The 26,990-nt window shown below is 41.8% G+C and overlaps 3 protein-coding genes across 3 annotated transcripts; all 3 read left to right on the forward strand.

The window, feature by feature from the left end:
• The first annotated feature begins 568 nt into the window (after positions 1–568).
• On the forward strand, positions 569–3,193 carry LOC127495552 (olfactory receptor 52J3-like). Its single transcript, XM_051862475.1, has 2 exons — positions 569–1,501; positions 3,185–3,193. Exons 1-2 carry the CDS (start codon positions 569–571, stop codon positions 3,191–3,193), a joined length of 942 nt encoding a protein of 313 aa, XP_051718435.1.
• A 614-nt stretch (positions 3,194–3,807) lies between these two features.
• On the forward strand, positions 3,808–4,794 carry LOC127495067 (olfactory receptor 1M1-like). The gene has a single exon (XM_051861478.1). It carries the CDS (start codon positions 3,841–3,843, stop codon positions 4,792–4,794), a length of 954 nt encoding a protein of 317 aa, XP_051717438.1. The 5' UTR covers positions 3,808–3,840.
• Positions 4,795–25,042: 20,248 nt separating this feature from the next.
• LOC127495068 (olfactory receptor 1-like) lies at positions 25,043–26,029 on the forward strand. Its single transcript, XM_051861479.1, has one exon. The coding sequence runs from the start codon at positions 25,076–25,078 to the stop codon at positions 26,027–26,029; it is 954 nt and encodes a 317-aa protein (XP_051717439.1). The 5' UTR covers positions 25,043–25,075.
• Positions 26,030–26,990: the final 961 nt, after the last annotated feature.

Genomic DNA, 26,990 nt, shown 5'->3' on the forward strand with positions numbered 1-26,990 from the left:
ACAGATGACACCAACAAAGTACTTTCCATTTGCAGTAAAGAATAAACTCTTAAGGTAGCTAAATATTACTTATTCAGTTTTTGACATGTTACCTATATAAGCAATTCATGTGAACAAGTTACATTCATTAGACATTAAAAATGGATGAAAATCAGAATAAACATTCAACATTATTTCAAATCTCACAAAACTAGTTAGTTTGAAAACATTGTTTAAGAGCATTAAGTATTACAATGTAACTAAAGTAATTTAGATCATCAATCTTCTGACATGTCTATCTTGTATATTCTATTTTTTTTTTTTTTTTTTTCATTTGTCATGAAGGATTTAACCTGCTGTTTAAAATTATTGCTTCTTTTTTCCAGGTTGCAAGAACGATGAGGATGGATATGTCAGAAAAAAAAGGATGACGTAGGTCCATTTTGGAAAGAAACAAAACTTCAAAGTTCTAATGAGATTTAAATAATTCATCCAAAATTAAAAAAAAAAAAAAACCTGTTTATGACCATGTAAATAAGCATTATTAGCTTGTGTATACTGGTTTTTATGTTTCATCAACACATCGATCATGTATCCGAATGGATCTGTCCTTTCAGTGGTCTTGACTTTGCACTCTTTGGAACTCTCTCAGATGAGCATTTATCCTGCATTCATATTTGGAACAGTGGCATATTTGATTATCTTACTCTGCAATTTAACAATTGTTCTCACCATTTGTGAAAACAGGAATCTTCATAAACCAATGTTCATACTGTTACTTAACCTGCCTATCAGTGATGCAATGGGTGCTACAAGCCTTTTTCCTCAGCTGCTGTATAGTATATGGTCTCAGGACAGATCAATATCCTACCCTGCATGTTTGCTTCAAGGCTTTATTATACACTTGTATGGTGGTGCCTCTCACGTAATTCTTACTGCTATGGCATTTGACAGGTATATCGCTATCTGCTTCCCATTGAGATATGGAGCCATTATGACTACCAATAACCTAGTGAGTATCATAAGTGTGATGTGGCTATTTAATTTTATTATTATATTTGTACTTTTCTGTCTTCTAATGCCTTACAAGATTTGCCAGACATACATGTCAGATCTTGTCTGTTATAACCCATCTTTAATGAAAATCATGTGTGAAGACACAACAGTAAACAATATCTATGGACTGTTTATTTTAAATTTATACCACTGCATTTCACTTTCTGTGGTGGCATTTACATATATTCATATATTAATCACTTGTGTTACTAATAAGCAGTCTGATGCAAAGATTAAGGCACTTCAGACATGTGGTACTCATTTAGTGGTCTTCCTGTTCTTGGAGTTCAACACTTTTTTTCCTCTTATCGCACATCGAACTGAGAGTGTTCCAGCTCACATACGCAGGGCGTTTTCTATATCTGTTCTTGTGTTTCCTCCCATTGTGAATCCACTTATTTATGGGTTTAAAACTAAGGAAATCAGACAGAAAATTGTCACCTGTTTAAAGAGAAAGAGAAACAGTGTGCGATAAAATGTTATATGTTATAATAAATGATGATTTGATAAAGTGATCATAGTGTATGATATATTAAAATTGTTATTAGCTATATTATATGAATCACACATTTGATAATATATATATATTATAACAATTAACAATTATTCTCACCATTTGTGAAAACAGGAATCTTCATAAACCAATGTTCATACTGTTACTTAACCTGCCTATCAGTGATGCAATGGGTGCTACAAGCCTTTTTCCTCAGCTGCTGCATAGTATATGGTCTCAGGACAGATCAATATCCTACCCTGCTTAATAAATACATGTAATACACTATATTGCCAAAAGTTTTGGGACATCTGCCTTTACGTGCACGTGAACTTTAATGACATCCCATTCTTAATCCGTAGGGTTTAATATGGAGTTGGCCCACCCTTTGCAGGTATAACAGCCTCAACTCTTCTGGGAAGGCTTTCCACAAGGTTTAGGAGTGTGTTTATGGGAATTTTTGACCATTCTTCTAGAAGCGCATTTGTGAGGTCAGGCAGTGATGTTGGCAAGAAGGCCTGGCTCGCAGTCTTGCTCTAATTCATCCCAAAGGTGTTCTATCGGGTTGAGGTCAGGATTCTCTGCAGGCCAGTCAAGTTCCTCCACACCAAACTTGCTCATCCATGTCTTTATGGACCTTGCTTTGTGCACTGGTGCACAGTCATGTTGGAACGGGAAGGGGCTGTTCCCAAACTGTTCCCACAAAATTGGGAGCATGAAATTGTCCAAAATGTCTTAGTATGCTGAAGCATTAAGAGTTCCTTCCACTGGAACTAAGTGGCCAAGCTATACCCCTGAAAAACCACCCCACACCATGATCCCCCCTCCACCAAACCTTACACTTGGCACAATGCAGTCAGGCAAGTACCATTCTCCTGGCAACCGCCAAACCCAGACTCATCCATCGGATTGCCAGACAGAGAATCGTGATTTGTCACTCCAGAGAACACGTCTCCACTGCTCTAGAGTCCAGTGCGGTATGCCTTACATCACTGCATCCAATGCTTTGCATTGCATTTTGTGATGTAAGGCTTGAATGCAGCTGCTCGGCCATGAAAACCCATTCCATGAAGCTCTCTACACACTGTTCTTGCGCAAATCCCAATGCCAAGTACCCGTGGGTGGGGAACTCATGGGCGGGGTTGCGGCATCACCATGGCCTTCCGAGGCTCCTGACCCACCATGGCCTGCCGAGGCTCCTGACCCGCCATGGCCGCCCACGGCCTCTGACCCGCCATGGCCGCCCGAACTCCTAGATCCGCCCTGGAGACTTCCATTCCCGTCCGCTCCTCTCCCTGCACCTGCGTGAGGTCTCCAGGGCGCCCACCCCCCCCTCCCCGGTTGTTCCATCACGGCGCGAGGCCGCGCCTACCGGGAGGGGGAGGTAATGTCACAGTTCCCTCGTTTCCCGGACTCCATTTCCCAAGATCCTCCTGTTTCCACACCTGCACTCACTTCCTTGTCATCTCCCCATCATCACTCATCACCTGCACCTGGACTTGATCATCTGCACTCCCTTTATAATGGACTCACTCCCTGCACTCCTTGTCTGTTATATTGTTTGACTAAGTGTGGGAAGCTGTTCGTTCTGTTCCTGGATTGTAAATAAAGCCCGTATGATTGTGGATTTCCGTATTCGCCTTGTCTCTACAGCAGCACATGTAATCACGTTTATCATGAGGATGTATATATGAAACATATATGACATCACTACTCGGATATAGGGACATATATGTACATATTACATTTCCGTATGGGATAAGTTGCACTACAGTTGCTGTCATACTTAACATTAAAAATATCCTTGAGTTACTGTAATATAATGTGCACTAATGAGAACACAAAGGTGAATTGTGTGGCCAGTGAACAAAATGCCTATCAAAACTAAAGCTGTGGCCAGAACATTTACTTCAACATACAATTATTACATCATTGTGTTGTCTGAAAGATCTCAAGAGACGAAACAGTAGATATATTTGGACTCAATGACGCAGATGTCCAATGATCTTTGTGACATGAGAGAATAAGGACTAGCACTTATAAAGGACTAATTTAATTCAAAGCAGCTCACAAGCGTTCAGACACTGTCATTGTTTGCTCTGGCTCTAAAACTTTAAGATTATTTAGATTTATTATTACATAAGTCTGTGATTGAAATATTATGCAGCAAGTTTACATAAAGATATATTTTCAACATTTGAAAATGGATGTTAAAAGTGTGAGATGACAGTTTAGTAAAGTCCATATTTTGGTTATTTCTGCATTGTAATTTATATTTTCAGCCTGTGCAAAACAACAAACGCAAAGCTGCCATGTTTTTATCCCAGAATATCTCGATTGTTCATCCAGAGCACTTTTTCATCACTGGGCTTACAGGTACACCGTACAGCACTTATTACTATATATTCTTATTTATCATATATTTTATTTCTATAATTGGGAACTCGATAGTCATTCTCGTTATAGCTCTTCACCGGAGCCTGCACAGTCCAATGTACATTGGTGTGTTTAACTTGGCCTTGGCAGATATTGGTGAAGCTAATGCACTGATTCCTAGCATGATCAAAATTTTTTTTTTTGACTCACAATACATCTCATACAATGATTGTTTGGCAAACATGTTTTTTGTGAACTTCTTTATTACTGTGCAGACTTACACTCTTGTTGTTCTGGCATTTGATCGTTTCGTTGCAATCTGTTTGCCACTAAGATATAATGCCATAGTAAATAATAAGTTCATGGCTATAGTGTTTTCAGTAATATGGGCATTTAACACCTTTCTTGTAACACTGTCAACATCTTTGATGACCAGACTTTCATTCTGTAAATCCAACGTGGTAGAGAGTTGGTATTGTGACTATGGAACATTGTTGAGGATGCCATGCAATGACAATAGCATTAATAAGTTTATAGCAGTCCTCATTCAAGCTTTTTTCCTTGTAGCACCGCCGTTCATTATAGTCCTGTCATATGTGGGCATTTTTATTGCTTTATGTAAAATTACAACTTGGGAAGGACGTTTTAAAGCACTGAAGACATGTGTTTCCCACCTTTTGGTAGTTGGATCATTCTTTCTTCCCATATTATGCATTTTGATTGCTGCACCTGCTGCTAATGCCAGGATCATCAGCGGATCTCTTTCATTTGCTCTTCCACCAATGCTAAATCCCATCATTTATGTTTTAAACACAGCTAAAATCAAAGAATTAATCCGAAAAGTGCTTAACAACAGAACTGCACCAATTAGAGGGAATGTTTCAAAATGACTGTAATGATTGTCTATGTGTTCTTCAATCATTGTGAATTAAATTACCTAAAATTACATGTATATGTATTTCATAAATATTTTTAGATATATTATGTGGAAAACAAAATGTACAAGCAGAAAATAAATTCTGTCTGCTAGACTGAGAGTGGACACATTAGATGTGTGTGTTGGTTAACAGCAGTGAAATGTTTATTTATTTATGAATGAATCCATCTGATTTCAAATGTATGTAGTGTACTGTGTTTGTTCTTAGTTACTGACCCCAAGACAACAAATTGAAAAGCCAAAATGCTTTAGCAAGCAATTTGAATTATTTTATTTTAATATATTTCTGTCAGGAATAACAGGAATACCAAAGAGCATGTTTGATAAAGATAGTGTTTTAATAACAGTTAATGAATACAATGAACAACAGCAAAAACACGGCCGAGATGATGGTAATAAAAACAGAAGAGGCAGATGTGGACAGCAATGTTTCAATATTCGGTATATACTATAATCATTAAAGAAACAGGCTCGCATGCACAAACTGCGAGAAGGCGAAGTGTTATTAATTCTCATTTTTTAATGTCATTGAGGGTAAATTCAAATAAATGTATTTCACTTGATTGTTTTTTTTTTTGTTTTTTTTTTTTTTGCAAAACTGTCATGTTATGGGTAGCACTTTATAAGTACTTTATCAGAGTTATTATATACTAATATATACTATATACTCAGGTGAAAAAAAGTACACTTCTATAATGTATTTAAAGTGCTCTATTTTCGTGCACTAATTTTGTATTTAATATACTAAGAAGTCTTCTTTAGTACTTCTTAAGATAATATTAAGAAAATCTAAGTGTACTCAACTGTGCTATTTTGAGACACCATGACATATGAACTAAAATGTGCTTTTAATACGCTATCTCTGTATTTAAAAAATGTATTTATATACCATTTATAGTACATTTGAACTCATAGTGTACTACAAGTGGTAACTAAATAATTTTTTTTAATACAGAGATAGTATGTTAAAAGCACATTTTAGTTTATATTTCATGGTGTCTCAAAATAGCACAGCTGAGTACACTTAGATGGTCTTAAGATTATCTTAAGAAGTACTAAAGAAGAATTTTTAGTATATTAATTACAAAATTAGTGCAAGAAAATAGAGCACTTTAAATACATTATAGAAGTGTACTTTTTTTCACCTGGGTACTAAAGTGCTATATACTAATAGTGAGTTCTTAATTCATTGTCACTGTAATTAACCAAATTATTATTGTTTAATTAGCTCATATGTAAAGAGTTAGATAATGTTTTTTATGCTTTGTTAACAACTTATTAACCGTAAATAGTTCTCACTTTAGATTAGGTCACAGAAAATGGAAAAATGCCATTAATTAAATGCTTTAAACCAGCCTTTATTGGACAATGATTGCATTGATATTCAGTGTTCCTTAAAGTGTTTATAAATAGATTAAGCACACACATACATATACAGTACATGTTGGCATATGTGGTTTACAGGGACTCTCCATTGAAATTAATGTCCAATAAAGGTTGGTTTAAAGCACTTAATTAATGACATTTTCCCTTTTTCTGTGACCTAATCTATTTACTCCTAATAACCAATTAACAATTCCTTTACTACGAGCTAATTAATTGCACAATAATAATTGTGTTAATTACATTGACAATGAATAAAGAACTCATTATTTGTATATAGCCTATTAATATACTAACAAAGTACAATATATTAAGTATGAATAAACATTTCATATAATAATAAAATAAATATTTAACGTTAACTATGAAATACTTAATTATGGTATAGTTATAGTTAGTGTTAACCACGTTAGGTTGGTGCTTTGGTTTCATTTTCAAGGACTTTTAGTTTGTTATCAGTATTTCTTGTGTTTTCTCCCTGTTTTCGTCTTATTGTCATGGTAATTCATTGTTCCCATTCAGTCAGTCACATTCGATATTATGTCGATACTGATGTAATGGGGTCAGTGAGATTTACATGCTGAGTCACACCCATCTGGCATATCCGGGTAAAAATAGGACCGGCATACTTAATTCCATTCATACTTTTGCTTCAGAGTCGAGCGGTTGCAAGCGCTCTTAATCCAGTCACCCTTTCAAAGAGTGCAAATTCCTGAAATTAAGAGAGCAAAACAGCAATTTTAATTGCTACTGGAATTTCTGCAATTTTCATTGCTTTCTGCCTCGAACCTCGTGGGATTCTCAGCTGGTGTGAAGGCGCAGTTCAGCGTACGTCTGTATGTCAGCGTGCTGACAGGCAGCGCAACATCTCATCCCTGAGCGTTTCAGCTATAAGAACAATCCCTAAAAGAGCAAGCATGGGCGTTCAACGTCTTTTTCAGTCCGTGTGTTTTTGAATGCGGTCGTTTCCTGACCTCATCTGACGGCCACAATTGCTGTCTCATGTTCCTGGGCAAACAGCACGCTGAGAGAGTGCTCATGGATGGTACGTGCTCTCACTGCGAGAGCATGTCCATGTTGGCATTGCGATCACAGCTCTCCTTCTTTAACACGGAGTCATGAGTCTCCTCTGCTGCTACCCAGCCCCTGGTTAGCACTTTGGGAGATCTGAGGGTTACAGTGGGAGCTTCTTCATCTGGCCTGCCCCCACAAACCTCCCACTCCTCTAGCATGCCATGTGTCGTTGAGTTGCCGGATGAGCCTCCTATCTCATTCGGCGCTCCGGATGAGGATCTGATGTTGATTGCGGCATCGGAGAGTGGGCTTTTGTCCTCTGGAGAGGACCTCTCTGTTGTTCTGGCGGGCCTACGGAGAGCTCCCTTTGATCCCCTAGAGTCAGTTGAGCTTAAACACCTGTCATTGAAGACAGCGCTCCTGACCATGCTCGCTTCCTTCAAGAGGGTCGGGGACCTGCAAGCATTTTCGTCAGCAAACCATGCCTAGAATTCGGGCCAGCCTTGTCTCACGTCATCCTGAGAGCCCGGCTTAGACACGTGCCCAAAGTTCCCACCACTCCCTTCCAGGACCAGGTGGTGAACTTGCAAGCGCTGCGCTTGAAGGAGGCAGACCCAGCCCTCTCGTTGCTGTGTCCTGTTCACTCTCTGCACGCTTACGTGGACCACACACAGGTCAGCAGAAGGGAAAGGTTGTCTCCAAACAGAGGCTGGCCCACTGGATAGTGGATGCCATCGCCTTGGCGTACCAGTTCTAAGGCAAGCAGTGCCCCTTAGTGGTGAGGGCTCACTCCACTCGGGTGTGGCTTCATCCTGGGCTTTGGTGCATGACGCCTCTTTAGCAGACGTGTGCAGAGCTGCGGGCTGGGCGACACCCACATTTGCAAGGTTTTATAATCTCAGAGTGGGCCCGGTGTCTACCCGTGTGCTGTTGACAAGTAGATAGCCACAGGTTCTCGCTTGCAGCGCCATGTTCCTCCAAGGAGGGGATGCGAGCACTTACTTGCTCCTCAGTTCAGTTCCCCAGATGGCGAATCCTGTGGAGTTCCTCCTGCATCTTGTGGCAGTCAGACAGGGTGGAGGTGTCCGACGCCGGGCCCAGTACTTGTGAGCCTGCCAGTTCGGTCAGCCCTTGTACTGGGCCAGATGCCCATATGATGTGATTCCCCACCGATAATCCCATATGTGTACTGTCCACGGTATGGTTTCCCTGATGGTAAACCCGTGTCTTTCCCTGGGCGACTCTATTCTGCCTGGTCTCTGTGCCAGTAGTGCTTCTTCCCTACTTCAGATGTAGTGCTACCCCATGGGTCAGTCCATATGTGTACTTCCACACGTTACCTCCCTTCGGGCAGGGTGTGGTTTCCATAGCACTCCACTCTCTTGGACTGGGAATGCTTACCTAGCATTGGTCATTGCTGAAACTTGGGAATTGAGGTCCGAAGCACTCTTCCCTGGGGTAAGAACAGCAGCTTCGACCTCCCTTGAGTAAGGCCCTGTCCCCTCCATCCCTCTGTATGGACGACTCCTCAGGCCTACTTCAGATGCTGGGTGGGTCACGACATTGTGAGTAGCACTTGCCTTGGGCGACCTTGCCACGGCTTGCCAGCATCTGAATCTCCAACACTCGTAACTCGGTTCAGTCGCTATGACATTTTCCATAGGGACCCCATTATATCAGTATTGACATAAGATCAAACATGACTGACTGAATGGGAACGTCTAGGTTACTATTGTGACTTTACATCCCCTGCCCATGGCCCTGAACCACCACTGAATGGCCGGGTTCCTTGTCAGCTCCTCAGCAAAATATGAATGGAAGTGAGTATGCCGGTCCTATTTATACCCAGATATGTCAGGTGGGTGTGGCTCGGCATGTAAATCTCACTGGCCAATTCCCATTAACTCATTTTCTACCATTTGGAGGTGATTGGGCTCCCAGGCGAGACCCCATTTTGTCAGTATCGACGGAACATCTCGGTTCCCTCCTTCATGGAACAGGGGTTACAATAGTAACCTAGACGTTTCATTGATTATTGCACACCTGTTATTTATTGAGCTCAATTATTTGTGTATATTATGTATAATTATGTGTATATAATGCCTTCATTAACTCTGTTCGTTGTCTTGTGTTGGTTATGCTTATTTCTTCTTTTTGCTTTTGTTTGATTTAATAAAGTTAAGCTGCAGACTTCTTTGTAACATGACAAAAACCATCTGATCAAACTTTATAAATAAAATGATATTATTGCACAAAACCGTTTATTTCTCAGGGCTCAACGCTTAGACTAAGGCATGCCTACGCGGAGATGCTCCTCGAGGGATGTTTATGGTTTGTGTGGACTGAGTGCTTTTACAAAATGGATCCCCTTTCACCATCATTGAGAGAGAGGAGGATCTCATTGCTCCTGCAGTCCACCCCACCCAGCCCTCACCGTCCAGCCATTCATCAAGCCCACGCCTACCACAGACCAATTGACCCAGTGAATGCCTGCCACGCACCCTGTGCCTGAGCCAGAGCTTTGTCCATCCTGGAAACAAAGCCTGGCATCCAGCCTGACCAGGTGTGTGAGCCTGTTTATACATATGTCCCTGTAGTAGTGTTAGAGGAGCTGGATGATGAAAAGTGGCTGAGAAAATTTGGCAGAGCCATTTCCCACCCTTGTCCCTACCCATGAAACTCTTCCTCCTCTGTTGGTCCAGTCCAATCTTTAAAAGAAAAGAAATTTCCACATGACTCCTCTAAAGTTGAATCTGCATTTATATTTGCATGTTATAAAAAAATATATACAGATGGGAAATTTACATGATATATTATATAAGTTTATATTATATATTATACACCAGTTGTGCCAGTGCATCCGTACCGAGGGTCCCCTCGGTCAGGGAGTAAAACAACTGGTAGTGAGCAGACTCATAGGAGGCAAACAGGTCTACCTGTGCGTCCCCAAATTGGCTCCAAATCAGGTGGACCACCTGGGGGTGGAGTCTCCATTTCCCCGGGAACGTGAGCTGTCGTGAGAAGGCGTTGGCCGCACGATTGAGCTCGCCCGGGACATAAATGGCGCACAGCGACCTGAGTCAGCGCTGACTCCAAAGGAGGAGATGGCCAGCGAGTTGCGACATGCAACGGTAGCGTAGACCACCCTGGTGATTGATGTACGCTACAGTCGATGTGATGTCTGTCCGGACCAGTACATGCTTGTCGTGCAACAATGGTCGAAACCGGCGCAGGGCAAGGAGTACTGCTAGCAACTCGACGCAGTTGATATGCCACTGGCGTTGGGGTCCTGTCCAGGAGCCAGACGCAGCATGCCCACTGCATACGGCACCCCAGCCAGTGGTGGAGGCATATGTTGTGGCACTCCGGCCCATAGAAAAGCAAGGTCCGACCACGGGCTGAATGTACGGCGACAACTCGGTGTGATGAACACACGGAGCATACCCTGGTGCCATTCCAACCTCGGGACTCGGTTGTGAAGCCAGTGCTGAAGCGGTCTCATATGAAGCAATCCGAGCGGCGTGACCGCAGCTGCGGATGCCATATGCTCCAGGAGCCTCTGAAATTGTTTCAGTGGAACCGCTGTTTTCTGCGAGAACAAGTTCAGGCAGTTAAGCACTGACTGTGCGCGCTCATTGGTGAGACGCGCCGTCATGTCCAGCTCCACACCGAGAAAAGAGATACTCTGCACAGGGGATAGTTTGATCTTTTCCCAGTTGACCTGAAGCCCCAACTTGCTGAGGTGCCTGAGCACCAAGTACCTGTGTTCGCACAACTGATCTCACGACTGGGCCAGAATGAGCCAGTCGTTGAGATAGTTGAGTATGTGAACACCCACTACCCTGAGCAGGGCAAGGGCACCTTCCGTGACTTTGGTAAAGCCGTGAGATGACAGGGACAGCCCGAAGGGTAGGACCTTGTACTGATATGCCAGACCATCGAACGCAAAACATAGAAACGGTCTGTGTCGAGGGAGGATCAAGACATGAAAGTACGTGTCCTTCAGGCTGATCGCTGCAAACCAATTCTGGGCACGAACGCACGTGAAGATGCGTTTGAGCATGAGCATCTTGAATGGGAGCTTGTGAAGGGCCCGATTCAAGACACGCAAATCCAAGATTGGCCATAACCCCCCGCCTTTCTTGGGTACTATGAAGTACGGGCTCTTTATCTCGGCTGACTTTATCTCTACTGACTTTATCTCAGCTGGAGGGACAGGCTCTATTGCGTCCTTCGCCAAAAGGACCACAATTTCTGCCCACAGGACAGGGGCGAGGTGTACAGGACGCCGCTGAACCTGGGGGGGGACGCCTGGCGAACTGAATCGCATAGCCGAGTCTGACTGTTCGAATGAGCCAACGGGACGGGTTGGGGAGGCGTAGCCAGGCCCCCAAGCACCGTACGAGTGGCACCATCTGGACAGCAGAAGGGGGGCAACGTGGAGCATTGTGGCCCAACCTGGGAGGCAGAGCATCCCGAAGTAGCGGCTGTGACTGGGGTGCACTCACATGGCTCTGAGTGTCCCGTGAGGGACAGGGAAGGGTGGCGTGGCGTGGGGGGGCTGTGCGTCTCTAAGGCGCCAATGCCCTGCCTGTGGCAAATGAGATTGTGGCTGAGAGTGAGGAAGCGGTGCGTCGCACACTGTCAACACAGACCCTGTATGGCCCAGAGATTTTGGAAACTGCTCTTTTATTGAAAAGGTGGAAACAGAAATAAAACGAAACACACGATTTTCCACCCGGCACTCTCCCGGGGGAAGGAGCGGTGAAGCAGAGCAGTTCCTTCCATCTCTGGGCCACCCATCTCAGGGCTGCTTTGGAGTTTTCTTCAAGGGCTTAGCGGCCTGGACGGGCTGTGTCACCTTCCTGCGGGAGGCTCGGGGAGGATGGGAAGGTTCCGATTTCCCGGGAGACTGTGCAGCCGCAGGGGGACGCCCTCGGTTGCAGGTTGCACCTGGTCAGCCTGCAACCAAGGCAGATTGATGGCAACATAACGCTGGGGCAAGATGTGTTTTATGGCCTCCATCTGCTTTTGTACTGCCGAGAACTGCTGGGCAAAATCCTCGACAGTGTCGCCGAAGAGGCCGGCCTGGGATACGGGGGCATCGAGAAAGCGAACATTGTCGGTGTCCTTCATTTCAGCCAGGTCCAGCCAGAGATGGCGCTCCTGGACCACCAGGGTGGACATCGTCTGAGCCAGGGCACGCGCCGTGACTTTTGTCGCCCGGAGGGCGAGGTCAGTCGCGGTGTGCAGTAGCCCTGGCTCAGAACTACCCTTGTGCAGCTCTTTCAGAACTACCCTCATGCAGCTCTTTCAGAACTACCCTCATGCAGCTCTTTCAGAGCTTTCACCTGATGGACCTGCAAGATGGCAATGGTGTGCAGGGTAACGCCGGTTTCACACTGCAGGCGTAAGCAGCGCGTGAGCAGCACATATTTTTTTCGGCGTGCATGTTAATCAATGAGCGCATTCACACCGGCAGCAGGAGCAGCACATAAGCGTCAAGCAGGAGCGTCGCGTAAGCAGCAGTGAAGCGGGGGTTTCAGCGCAGAGTCTATTTTTGCTGCACTGCTGACACTCAATTAAAGTGAAAGTACACTTTTGATGGACAAAATAAACATAATTTCACACAAAAAGTGTTCAAAATGCACAGAATAAGCATGTCTAATGTGTTTTAACAAGAATTTGAGTATGACAGAGAAGAAAATTAAGAGTCAAAAATATTTATAGAAGATTTACCCATTTAAACTTGTTTTAATTATTCAGTTTGGGTTAAAGTATGGTGTATTAAAAAAACTAAAGTAAACTAGCCAGAAAATATGATATATAAACATTATTTTAGTTATTACATAGACAGCTATGTAAGCTACAGCATTCCCAAATCAAACCTGAGTTTGCTGTCTTTTTTTGCCAATTTTGCTGTCTTGTAAACGTGTACACGGCAGATTATGTAAAACACAAAGCTTACCTCATTCATGTGCAGCAATGGATGACACAAGACTTTTATTTATTTATTTATTTATTTATTTTTATTTATTTGCGTTAATATGCGAATGGTGTACACCTCCCCATGTTAACAAACTTTCAAGACTATCAAGTTTATAAATGACCAACTTATAAACACAAATATATAGCTGTCTTTGTAAAGAAATGCTCACTTTATATGTAGCTTCGAGCCGCTGCTGTGACGTTGTACAAACGCTTCCAGTGTGAATACTTGCACGTCTCTGCAGCTGCAGTGACGATGTAGTTACACTCACGTGATGCCTGCGGCGGCCCGGGCAAGCATGACCGTTAACTCTGAATCCGATTCAGCCTGAACGATAACCCCGGAGGGTGGAAGTTCGGCTTCCTCATCCTCTTCAGAGTCCAAAAGCCCACTCTCCAATGCAGCGATTGACATCTGGTCCTCACGAAGAAGCTCCCACTGTGACCCTCAGATCTCCTAGAGTACTAACCAGACCAGCAACTTTAGAAGCCGCTTGCGGCTGGGTAGCAACAGAGGGGACTCGTACCTCTGTACTGAAGAAGGAGAGTCACGATCGCAACGCCAACATGGACATTCCCTCGCAATGAGGGCACGCACCATCCACAAGCGCCGACTCAGCATGCTGTTTGCCCAGGCATGTTAGACATCGATTGTGGCTGTCAGATGAGGTCAGGAAATGACTGCATCCAGAAACACACAGGCAAAAAGTCTTCTTGAAACAGACACTGAACACCCGTGCCTGCTCTTTTAGGAACTGCTCTTTCAGCTGAAGTGCGCAGGGATGAGTGCTGCACCATCCTGTGCCAGTGCGCTGTCACACACACACAGCACCTTCCCACCAGCCAGAGAGAGATCCACAAGCTGCAGCCACCGGAACAAAACAATAAAAGCAATCAAAATTGCTGTTGAAGGAGATCACTCCAAGCAATTAAAATTGCTGTTTTGCTCTTAGTAGAAATTCACTCTTCTTAAAGGTGAGAGAGAGAATGATCAGACAACTGATCGGCTCCGAAGCAAAAGTATGAATGGAAGTGAGTATGGCAGTCCTATTTATACCCGGGTGCCGTGGGTGTGGCCCGGCATGTAAATCTCACTGGCCAATTCCCATTGGCTCGTTTTGTACCACCTGGAGGAGATTGGGCTCCCAAGCGAGTCAGTATCGACGTAACGTTGAACATGACTGACTGAATGGGAACTCATTTATACCATATAAAGAAAAATAGTATGTGTGATATATTATAAACACAATATGAATGAAATGATGCCGCTGTGCATGGCGACATGCAGCAGTAGTTTGGTAGCGTGTAGTATTGTGTAGTTTGTGCTTAGTTTGTTTTTGTTTTGTTTTTGTTTTTTGTTTTTATTGTTTAAAAACAATGACTTATTTTAATATTCCTTCTCTTGATGGTTTTTTTCCACTTTATGAGTGTTTTTTGTGAGCTCCATGAACCTCTACAGCCATCGTCGTATACCTCTCCCTACAGTCATGTTGGCTAACGTTCAGTCACTCCGTAAGAAGATGGATGAGCTTCGGGCAAATGTTAAGTTCCTGAAGGAATATAATAGTGCATGCCTTCTTGCCCTTACGGAAATGTGGCTTAAGGAACAAGACTATTATTATTATAATTAGCGTGCTAGGACAAAAACTGAGATCAAGCACCCTGCAATAAAGCAATAAAACTCATCTGGAGAGAAGATCTCAAAGAAATAGCATAGGACAACGCCTTGCTCTCACACATCTACAGGATGGAACCTCCCCCCCAACCCACACACACACACACACACACACACACACCCTCCTTCCTTTCCCCCTGACACAAGTCACTGAAAGTTCTCCAAGAAGTATAATGTATCTGGTGTATCTATTGTTTATTCCTTTCATGTTTGGTATCATTTTAAATGTCTCAGTGCGATTGGTAAAATGGTCTCAATTTCACAGCAGTCACTGGTATTATGAAGAAGATTAAAAACTAAGGAGAATTCTGTCCTCCTTTTGGGTGTTGAAACACCCACTCCTCTCCCCCCAAAACAGGTGTTAGTGTAATAAAAATTTACAATCCTTTTGTTCTGGTCTTGGTATATAAGGTGAAGTGCAAAGCAGTCAGGGGGGATTTTCTGTAGCCAGAGACCCCCACACAGTGATGGACAAGTGTCTTCAAACACTAATCCACCACTGTGTGCATGTGCATTTCAATGGATGTTATGCCTTTATTATTTCTGAATTGGCTTCTAATTGTCCAACTATGAAATTGACATGATACATTTTTACTTGACAAATAAAATGTTATATTTGATTTACTCTGGATTCTTCTGAAATCATTATGACCAGTAGATTATTGGAGTCCGTCATTTCCGTAAATCTGCTTCAGGACAGGTCAAGCCAGAGAGCCCCATGAAAGGAGCATATTGGCACATCATGGGACTTTTTGAGTTTGTCTGTTATTAGATTAGCAAGTTGCAGTATCGTGACTAAGAAAACTGTATTTTTGTATGAACAAGCATGTGGCGGTTCGACTTAAATGCATTAGTAAACTCTGCACCCTCTGACTAGATCATAAACTGGCGAATTTATGTCCGTGAGAACGCAGTCGGCCGATGTGAAATTCTCTAAGCGATGATGAGACCGTAATGAACGAATAATTGACATTATGAGATATCCAGAATAATCAAGAATCTAAATTAATACATAACAAATGATTAATTTCCAATTGGGAACAAAACCTAAGAATAATAATCATTTGAAATTGGAGTCAGATTAAACGAGTGAAATTAAGTGAACTTCACAGATGCGCTGAAAAGACATACACGCGTTAACCTTCGCCCGGGCCGTCGGATTCCGTTTTTGGACCGGTGCGGGGTTCCTTACAAGCGTAAAAACTGTGCAAAAGCTTCAATGGACGTTGCCAGATGCACCGAACTTTGTCATGGGTGATTTTAATCATTGTAAAATGGGGAAGTCCCTGTGTGGTTTTTATCAGTTTGTGACTTGTTTTACATGTAAAATGAAATGTTTGGATCTTTTTTATGGTTCTGTTAAGGAAGCTTATAAATCACTTTGTAGAGCTCCCTTACGTATGTCTGATCATAATGTTGTGTACTTGGTTCCATTATACAAATCGGTCCTGAAGAAAACTAAGCCGGAACGTCATTTAGTTCCGGTGTGGTCGGAGGAATCTATTAATTGTCTCCAGGGCTGTTTTAGTTGTACAGATTGGGATGTGTTTATAAATGTTTGTGCTGATCTAGACGAACTTACAGAGACCATGTCAGCTTATATTACTTTTTGTGAGGATCTTGTTATCCCTAAGAAAGAAATTCATGTCCTGCGTGGGAGGGTGTGAAATCCATGATTTGTATTCTAAAAAATGTCATATTTCTCTTGATGGGAAGCTTGATTTTGATCTTTCTAATAATCTGAATGTTTTTTTTTATAATCGTTTCAATATTCATAATTTTAGTCAGGAACTGGCAGTTTTTAAAAATGCTGATTTGGAGCAGAATAGTGTAAATGTTGATAAGGATATGGTTTTAAAAGTTTTCTAGGGTGTAAGAGAGAGGACAAGTCCTGGCCCGGATGGTATTGGTGGTCGTATTCTTAAAAATTTTGCAGTACAACTGGCAGATATTTTTTGTTTTCTTTTTAGAAAGTCTTTGTGTCTTCATAAGGTTCCTTGTCTCTGGAAGGAATCTATTATTGTACCTGGGCCTAAGAATAATGTACCAAAATCCTTAAATGAGTACAGGTCAGTAGCACTTACCTCTCTGATTATGAAAACTTGTGAAGGATGCACTTTTGACCATGGAATTGATATATTTTAAGTTAACTGCACTGTTTCGTTGTTTTGAGTTTTATGAACTTATTTCTTTTAATTTAGACAAACTTAAGTTTAACTGAAACTGGGCTGGGATTTCCCAGCATGCTTTGCCCATAGCACTTGAAAGGGAGAGTAAATTAAGTGTTATATAATGGTTTTTTTTTTTGTGCAAGATTAATGTTAATTGGGAGATTTAGTAGTGATTAATGTTTTGTTATGCTAATTCAGAACAGTTTTTTGTTAATGTGGGTTTTTGGAGAGTTACCATCATGGTGACAAGCGGCGCATGCGGCTTGGTTTAAGAGCTAGTATGTTAAATGCTTTATATTGCTGTACTCATTCAACAAGTATTATACTATGTTATTGTTAACATGTTAGCAAATTAACAAGTTACCTTTTTTGAATTAGCTTGTTATAGCTAGCTAATTGTACACTAATAAAAATGTTTACATTGGGGTTTGTAAAGGCGAGCATGGTGAGAACCCAAGTGCGGTTTGTTGACGTGAACAGGACATAAACTAAACATAAACTTAAAGAAATAAACTTGAACATGGCATGGCAATAAACATAAACATGAACTTGAACATAAGACTCACCAACAGCGGTACAGTGAACAAAGCTAGACAAGAGAACAATGATAGCATGAGGGCTTAAATACATGAACTTGGGGAACATATGACAACAGCAGCCACTGGGCAAGTGACACAAGGAATAAGAGAACCAATCACAGAACAGAACTGAGAAACCACATGACCATAAACAACCAATCAGTACATAACACATTGGCTAAGGGAGCACATGAGGTGCAAGGGAAGCATAGAACAACCAAGCAACATGAATCAAACTACAAAATAAAAGACATGACACATGAACATGAAACAAAACTATACATTACAAGGTTACATGATAATAACTTAAATGTAAAATAAGTTAAATGTATGAGTGTACTCAAACATTTCAAGTTAAGAACAATTAAAATGTATGAGTAGTAGAAAATAAAAATCTGCCAGTTCTGCTTACTTAAACTTTGAATTTCTTAACTTAAAAATTTTGAGGCAGCTGATTGCCTCTGTAGGAAACTTTTTCCTCGTCGAAGCAGAGACCAGGAGACGTTGGGATATCTATCAAGCAGAAGTTACTGTTTATTGAGGAATGCGCTGTGCGTCGCTGTAGTCATCCAAGTACAACTAAAGCAGTGTACATTGTAGTTTATATACATTCAAGGGGGAGGGATACATGGAGTAGAGGTGGAGACAATCTAAACAAAGCATGCAAATGGAATCAGCCCATTCCCTACATTTCCCAGCCATGATCTAATCAGCATAACGGTGTCATTCAAATGCATAGGTGCTAATCCACTCTGTCTGACAGTATCGCCCATACCTTTACATTATCTTAGAGACAAAGGCACCGCTGTATCTTGAGCTTGTCCTGCCAAATGGTTAGGAAGTGCATGAAGACAAAAGGTTAATGTTACAGACACCTGGGCTGCCTGCCTTGATCTCCTTAAATTGTCATTATCTTTACCTCAAAATGTTAAATACAATATACTTCACCTTAGTATTTCATGTGATGTTATGTCAGGATGTAGGATCAGCAGATCTTAAACAGATTCTTAAATTTGTAATTCCACACCTCATTTTTTTAGTTTTGCCAACTTATTCAGGATTACAGTGTACTTCAAACTTTGAGTTGCATTAAATTAAGATGAACAAAACACTAAATACAAATTTTGATTTAAATTAATGTTTATTTGTAGTTTACAGTTATTCAAAAAAAAAAAAAAAAAAAAATTAGCTATGCTTACTGATGATATTTAAGTTTGCAAACTTACAAAAATAGAGGCAATCAGTTACCTCAAATTTTTTTCAGCAAGTGCTATGTGTGAAATTGTCTCTGTCTATTTATTGTTGTTTGTCCACAAGCATATACTTATCTAGACAGGAGTATAATGGCAAGCAAACAGCAGTTTGAATCGTGTGTTCCTCCCTGCACTCGCTACACTACGAGTGGGGATACACGCAATTTATGTGTTGTTTGTTGGGAGTGGAGCATGCACGTCAGCTCTCATTGGGGCTGACAGTGTTCATTCATAAAAACGTCCCGATGTGTAAAGAAAAGCATCCACTATCAGGAGTTTTTTTAGCTCTGCTCCTGTTGGCTTTATTCTCAAGGGAATAAAAGTCTAATGCAAGGCTCTGATCTCGCATTTGCAGAGGCAGCGCGTGGATCACGGTCTGCAATAAAGATCTATGGCTCGGATCTCGCGTTTGCCGAGGCAGCACATAGATTTCTGGTCTGCAATAAAGAATATGGCTTGGATCTCGCATTTGCTGAGGCAGCGCGCAGATTACATGCCCATAATTTATTTATATAATATATATTATACTTATATATTTTCGGCGGGAACTGTGCAGACGGGATTTTCCCTTTCTCTCTTGTCTTTATCACTTGCAAACTATTACGAGCTATTCAGCTTGTCATTCAGCCATTCTTGTCTGTTTGTTTTCTGGCTGCATTTAATTTAAAAGTTAAATGAAATATTATCTGCTTTGAAAAGTGTATGTCTGTATGAAAATACTGTATCCAGCCTCTCATCCAGACCATTTTTACTTGTCTGGTTGATTTGGCTGCATTTAATTTTTTGAGGAAGTAAATGGTAAATACTTTTCAGAAGTTAGATGTCTGTATTAATACATTATATTCAGCCTTTCATCCAGACCGTTTTTACCTGTCTGTTTGATATCTGGCTACATTAAATTCCGAGGAATTTAAAAGAGAAAAAAAAGAAGAAGAAGAAAAAGGTGAAAGTTGCCACCTGAGCTCCCCCTCAGAGAGACTGGGCACTCACAGCCAAAGTCTTTTCTTGAAAGGCCGGAAAGTCCCCTCTGGGTTGAGTCGGATTACACCTCATTATACTGTGCCCGTCTCCTCTCCGTGCCCTCAGGGGACCGTTCTGCCAACTCTGACATCTCGTGTGCTTCAGGGCCCAGCGGTCCTCAGCGAACAAATGTCTCAGTGTCCACCTGGAAACGTAGCAGCACTAGGATGTTTGCTTCCTCTGAGGAGGGTCTCAGAGGGGCCAGTTCAGTTGTTCCCTGCCAGTTTGCTGCTTCAGGGCACTAAGCTGGTCGCTCGTATAGCACTAGAAGCCAGTCTCGAGAGACTGGTTCCCTTAGTGGCGATCCCCTCCGGGGCGAGTCGGTGTTCACCTCATTACACGGTGCCCGTCTCCCCTCGGTGCTCTCAGTGAGCTGTTCTGCCAACCCTGCCACCTCATGTGCTTCAGGGCGCAGTGGTTCTCAGCGAACATATGTCTCAGTGTCTGCCCAGAAACGTAGCGGCTCTAGGACATTCGCTCACTCTGAGGAGGGTTTCAGAGGGGCCAGTTCGGTTGTTCCCTGCCAGTTCGCCGCTTCAGGGCACCGAGTTGGCCACTTGTCTTATACCAGAGACCAGTCTTGAGAGACTGGTTCCCTTAATAGATTTTTGGTAGCGTGGAAACTTCTACCAAATATATCTCAATGGGTCCTGCAGACAGTAGAAAAATGGTACAGAATTCAGTTCAGGTTTTGCCCGCCCAGGTTCAGAGAGGTTTTGTCCACAATGGTAATCCCCGAGCAGGCTCTGGTCATGGAACAGGAGGTCCAGGCTCTTCTGCAAAAGGAGGCAATAAAACGGGTCCCTCCTCCCAGCAGGGAGTCTGGGTTTTACAGCCAGTACTTCATAGTTTCAAAGAAGGATGGAGGGTTGCTTCCCTTTTAGATCTAAGGTATATCATTGTCAAGAAGCTCAATTTCATAATGCTCACTTTGAGACAAATCATGTAACAAATATGGTCAGAGGACTGGTTTGTCACGGTAGATCTAAAATACACATACTTCCATATTTCCATCATTCCTAAACACAGGAAGTTCTTGAGGTTCGCTTTTGGGGGCGAAGCGTACCATTATCAGGTTCTTCCATTCGATCTAGCTTTATCTACCCGCATGCGTGGATGCAGCTCTGGCTCCTTTGTGACTTCAGGGCATTCGCGTGTTGAACTACATTAACGATTGGCTCATTCTGGCACAGTTAGAACAGTTAGCAGTTCAGCATCGAGGTGCTGTTCTCGCTCACATGAAAATGTTGGGGTTGAGGCTAAACGGCAAGAAGTGTTTTATCTCCAGTACAGAGAACAACTTTTCTAGGCGTAGTATGGGATTCAACTATGATGCAGGCACATCTATCTCCTGCTCGAGTAGATTCGATTCTCATAGCCGTAAACAAGTTAAAGCTAGGCCAGTCACTCACTGTAAAACAGTTTCAAAGACTGTTGGGTCTGATGGCAGCTGTGTCCAATGGGATACCTTTTGGCCTGCTGTACATGAGACCCTTACAGTGGTAGCTCAAAACCAAGGTGTTCTCCCTGAAGGGAAACCCATTTCGCATGATCAGGATCACGCGGCGATGCCTTCGTGCCTTAGTCATGTGGAAAAAAAAAATTGGTTTCTTTCCTAAGGGCCAGTGTTGGGAGCTCCTTGTCGTCGCGTAATGCTTACGACGGATGCGTCCCTCACCGGCTGTTCTTGGCATTCAAGCACTTCCTCTAAGACCTGAGGGGTCACTGTGTGTTGGTCCACACGGACAACATAGCAGTGGTCTCATATATAAACCATCAAAGGGGTCTGCGCTTGTGCCAATTATGCCTTTGGCACACCAGATCCTCTTGTGGGCCCAAGGGTAACTGTTGTCATTAAGAGCAGTTTCATCTCGGGGCGTTTGAACCAGGGAGCAGACATCCTGTTGAGGCAGGGGCTGAGGCCTGGGGAGTGGAGACTTCACCTGAGGTGGTGGAGGTCCTGTGGGAAGCGCTTTGGGAAAGCAGAAGTGGATCTGTTTGCATCTCGAGAGACTACTTACTGTCCAGTGTTTTACTCCCTCGTGTGTCCAAGCCCCTCTGGGGTTGGATGCGATGGTACAGATGTGGTCAAGGCTGCTCCTGTGCATTTATTTCCTGATTGCTCTGCTCCCGGGAGTTCTGGAGAGAGTATGCCGGGACAGGGTCTGTCTTTTGCTACTAGCCCCGTTCTGGCCGGGCCGAGTATGGTTTTTGGACCTAGTGTCTTTCCTCGATGGCTCTCAGTGGGAGATTCCGGTCAGGATGGACCTTCTCTCTCAGGTGGGGGGTTCACTTCTTGAACCCCGGCCAGAGTTATGGAAACTGTGGGCTTGGCCTCTGAGAAGGCCCAGCTCGTAGGTTCAAGTCTCTCAACCGAGGTTGTAGAGACCATACTCCATTCCAGAGCTCCCTCCACGAGGAGGCTGTATGCCCTAAAGTGGAATGTTTTCACTTTATGGTGCAGGAGTCACATGCTGTACCCAGCTAACTGCCAAGTTGGTCAGTAGTGGAGTTCTTGCAAGACCGATTCTCTGCAGGGTGATCCCAGTCCACCTTGAACGTGTATGTGGCGGTCATAGCTGTTTACCACATTCCTTTAGATGGTACTTCAATTGGGAGATGGGCAACTCGCTTCCTCCGTGGAACTCTGAAGGACCAGGAGAAACAAAATCTGCTTTGCCCAGTTAGGGCCTTAGATGCTTACATCCACAAAGCTGCCTTGTGGCGTAAATAAAATCAATTATTTGTGTGTTTGGGGTCCCCGTGGAAAGGGTACCCTGCATCTAAGCAGACTTTGAGTAAGTGGATAGTTGAGGCTATATCACTGGCTTATGAGCTGGCCAGTCAACCTTCACCTCTTATGGTCCGAGCTCACTCAACTCGGAGTATGGCTGCTTCTAAGGCTTTGCTTTCGGAAGTGTGTGATGCGGCAGGTTAGTCCTTGTGGGACACGTTTGTCAGGTTTTATAACCTGGACTTGGCCTCGACTCCGGGGTCACGGATGCTCTTGTCTTAGTGTGCGCGGCACGATTTCACACAGACAGGCACTTGTTACTATGGCGGCATGGGTATATCATTGCCAAAGCACTTTGACACAGCGCAAGTTCCCTTGGAAGGGAACATCTCAGGTTACGCTGCGTCTCGTTGCCATACTCCCAGCATGCCTGTGACCGACTTGCTTCGACCTATCAGAAGCTAACACTGTTTGGTTCAGGAGTGCTTTATAGTTTCCTGGTCATGACGTCACCCACCTATGAAGTTCCGTCACGCCATTGGACTGATTTCACATGTGCTTCATGACGCAATCATGCAGAGGCATCCCCAAAGTGCTTTGACGCAGCATCTCGTTCCCTCTCAGGGAACCACCACAGGTTCAACAAAGCCGTCAAAATTATTCATTTTTCTGTTTTTGTTGATCACAAAGTACAAAGTAGATGAGGAAAACTAGAATGCCGGGTGTATTCAGAGCGCCACCATTACTGTTTACAATGCATGGAATGGTGCGCTGTGATTGGTTAAGCGGATATATCACGTTCTGCAGAGAAGGGAGACTGGCGTGTCGCGGTTTGGAAAGAAAGGGAGAAAACATGACAGAATAACACAGCGGATTTCACATTTTAAATAAAATTAAAAATTGACTTTTTAATACAGACCAGATACAATACTGATTTTGGCAAGAACTCAATTTTTTTTTAAAATGGCGTTTATCACGTTTTGGAACCAAACTCTTCAAATGATCATGCTGTTGAGGTTGTGCATCAGTTTAAATACCTGGGTACTGTAATTGATGAAAAGTTGACTTTTGAGGCTCACGTGGATGCTGTGTGTAAGAAAGCCCACCAGTGAAGCTTTGTGGTTTTAATGTAGACAGTACTTATATGAAAATGTTTTATTCTTGTTTTATTGAATCCGTTATTACTTTTTTATTTGTGTGCTGGTATGGGTCACTTAATCTTAAAAACAGAATCAGATTATGGCATTGTTAAAGTGTGTGGTTTATAGGTGTGTTGGCACCACTTTGAATGATCTGAATTTGTATAAATCTAGGACTCTGAGGAAGGCCGAGTTAATTATGAGAGATTCTAGCCATCCCTTGCAGAAGGTTTTCAAGTTGCTTCCTTCTACTCATAGATATTATCTACCTTTTTGTCGGGCGAATAGATTTAAAAATTATTTTGTACCAGCTGCCATTGGTTTTTTAACTATTTCTAGGTAATTATTTATGGAAGTCTTTTGTGTGTGTGTGTGTGTGTGTGTGTGTATTTGTTTTGTTGATTGTATGGTTTTACTGTTGGCTGTGTAACAAATTTCCCCCCTGGGGATAATAAAGTTTACCTCTACAATGATTTGCATCTTATGTTGTCATTGTACTATTTAGAGTGTTTTACAATAAATATTGATCCAAAGCAAGTTTTGCGGTCTACTAGTGGTGAACCTTGAACTTCAGTTTGAAGACCCCTGATTTAGCGGAGACAATAAATTTAAGTATTACATATTATAGAGGTTGTTATATATTATAGTTGTTGTATATTATAGAGTTATATTTGAATAGACCTCCCCCCAGAGGATCTCAACCATTTACACTCGAAGTTAAGGCCAACACATGGACATAAGTTGTACTACAGTTGCTGTCACACTTAACATTAAATATATCCTTGAGTTACTGTAAAATAATGTGCACTAATGAGAACACAAAGGGGAATTTTGTGGCCAGTGAACAAAATGTTTATCAAAACTAAAGCTGTGGCCAGAACATTTACTTCAATATACAGTACAAGTATTACATCATTGTGTTGTCTGAAAGCTCTCAAGAGACGAAACAGTAGATATATTTGGATTCAATGGCGCAAATGTCAAATGATCTTTGCGACATGAGAGAATAAGGACGATCATTTATAATGGACTAATTTAATTCAAAGCAGCTCACAAGTGTTCAGACACTGTCATTGCTCTGGCTCTAAAACTTTTAGATTATTTAGACAAGTCTGTGATTCAAATATTATGCAAAAAGTTTACATAAAGATATATTTTCAACATTTGAAAATAGATATTAAAAGTGTGAGATGACAGTTTAGTAAAGTCCATATTTTGGTTATTTCTTCATAGTAATTTATATTTTCAGCCTGTGCAAAACAACAAACGCTAAGCTGCCATGAGTTTATCCCAGAACATCTCGATTGTTCATCCAGAGCATTTTTTCATCACTGGTCTTACAGGTACACCGTATAGCACTTATTTCTATATATTCTTATTTATCATATATTTTATTTCTATAATTGGGAACTCGATAGTCATTCTCATTATAGCTCTTCACCGGAGCCTGCACAGTCCAATGTACATTGGTGTGTTTAACTTGGCCTTGGCGGATATTGGTGAAAGTAATGCACTGATCCCTAACATGATGAAGATTTTTTTGTCGGACTCACAGTACATGTCATATAATGATTGTTTGACAAACATGTTTTTTGTGAACTTCTTTATTACTGTGCAGACTTACACTCTTGTTGTTCTGGCATTTGATCGTTTCATTGCAATCTGTTTGCCACTAAGATATAATGCCATAGTGAATAATAAGTTCATGGCTATATTGTTTTCAGTAATATGGGCATTTAACACCTTTCTTGTGACACTGTCAACATCTTTGATGACCAGACTTTCATTCTGTAAATCCAACGTGGTAGAGAGTTGGTATTGTGACTATGGAAGATTGATGAGGATTCCATGCAATGACAGTAGCATTAATACGTTTATAGCAGTCCTCATTCAAGCTTTTTTCCTTGTAGCACCACCAATCATTATAGTCCTGTCATATCTGGGCATTTTTCTTGCTTTATGTAAAATTACAACTTGGGAAGGACGTTTTAAAGCACTGAAGACCTGTGTTTCTCACCTTTTGGTAGTTGGATCATTCTTTCTTCCCATAATATGCATTATGATTGCTGCACCTTCTGCTAATGCCAGGATCATCAGCGGATCTCTTTCATTTGCTCTTCCACCAATGCTAAATCCCATCATTTATGTTTTAAACACAACTAAAATCAAAGACTTAATCCGAAAAGTGCTTAACAACAGATCTGCACCAATTAGAGGGAATGTTTCAAAATGACTGTAATGATTGTCTATGTGTTCTTCAATCATTGTGAATTAAATCATGTATATGTATTTCATAAATATTTTTAGATCCATTAAGTGGAAAATAAAAGTGTACAAGCAGAAAATACATTCAGTCTGCTAGACTCTTAACACATAGAGTGGACACATTAGACGTGTATGTTGGTTAACAGCAGTGAAATGTTTATTTATTTATGAATGAATACATCTGATTTCAAGTGTATGTAGTGTACTGTGTTTGTTCTTAGTTACTGACCCCAAGACAAAACAAACTGAAAAGACAAAATACTTAAGCAAGCAATTTGAATTATTTTATTGTTAATTTCTGTCAGGAATGTCAGGAATAACAGGAATACCAAAGAGCAGGTTTGATAAAGATAATGTTTTAATAACAGTTAACGAATACAATGAACAACAGCAAAAACACGGCTGAGATGATGGTAATAAAAACAGAACAGGCAGCCGATGTGGACAACAATGTTTCAATGTTCAGTATATACTATAATCATTAAAGAAACAGGCTCGCATGCACAAACTGTTGTGGGGAGAAGGACAGTTAAGGAATAATGCAGATTGTTTGTATACAGACCACATCTGTGGCACAACAGGGAGACACGCATAACAAACCTGAAATAATCTAGACACCTGAAAATAATTTTAATGTCAACCACCGAAGTGTTATTATTTTTTTTTTAATTTCATTGAGGGCAAATTCAAATAAATGTATTTCAAACTTTTTTTTTTTTTTTTGCAAAAATGTCAAGTTATGGGTAACACTTTATAATACAGTGATAAAGTAATCATTTTTTTTCATTTAAAGTAATCATTTTTGCAAATCATTTGCAAACTATTTATAGTTAATTTATAGTTATTTATATTGTAGCCTCTACATGGTAATAAATTAATAATTAACTATATTAATTATATAGTTAATATAGGCTATATACTTTAATTCA

The sequence above is a fragment of the Ctenopharyngodon idella genome, chromosome 15 (assembly GCF_019924925.1).
Source record: "Ctenopharyngodon idella isolate HZGC_01 chromosome 15, HZGC01, whole genome shotgun sequence".
NCBI lineage: Eukaryota > Metazoa > Chordata > Actinopteri > Cypriniformes > Xenocyprididae > Ctenopharyngodon > Ctenopharyngodon idella.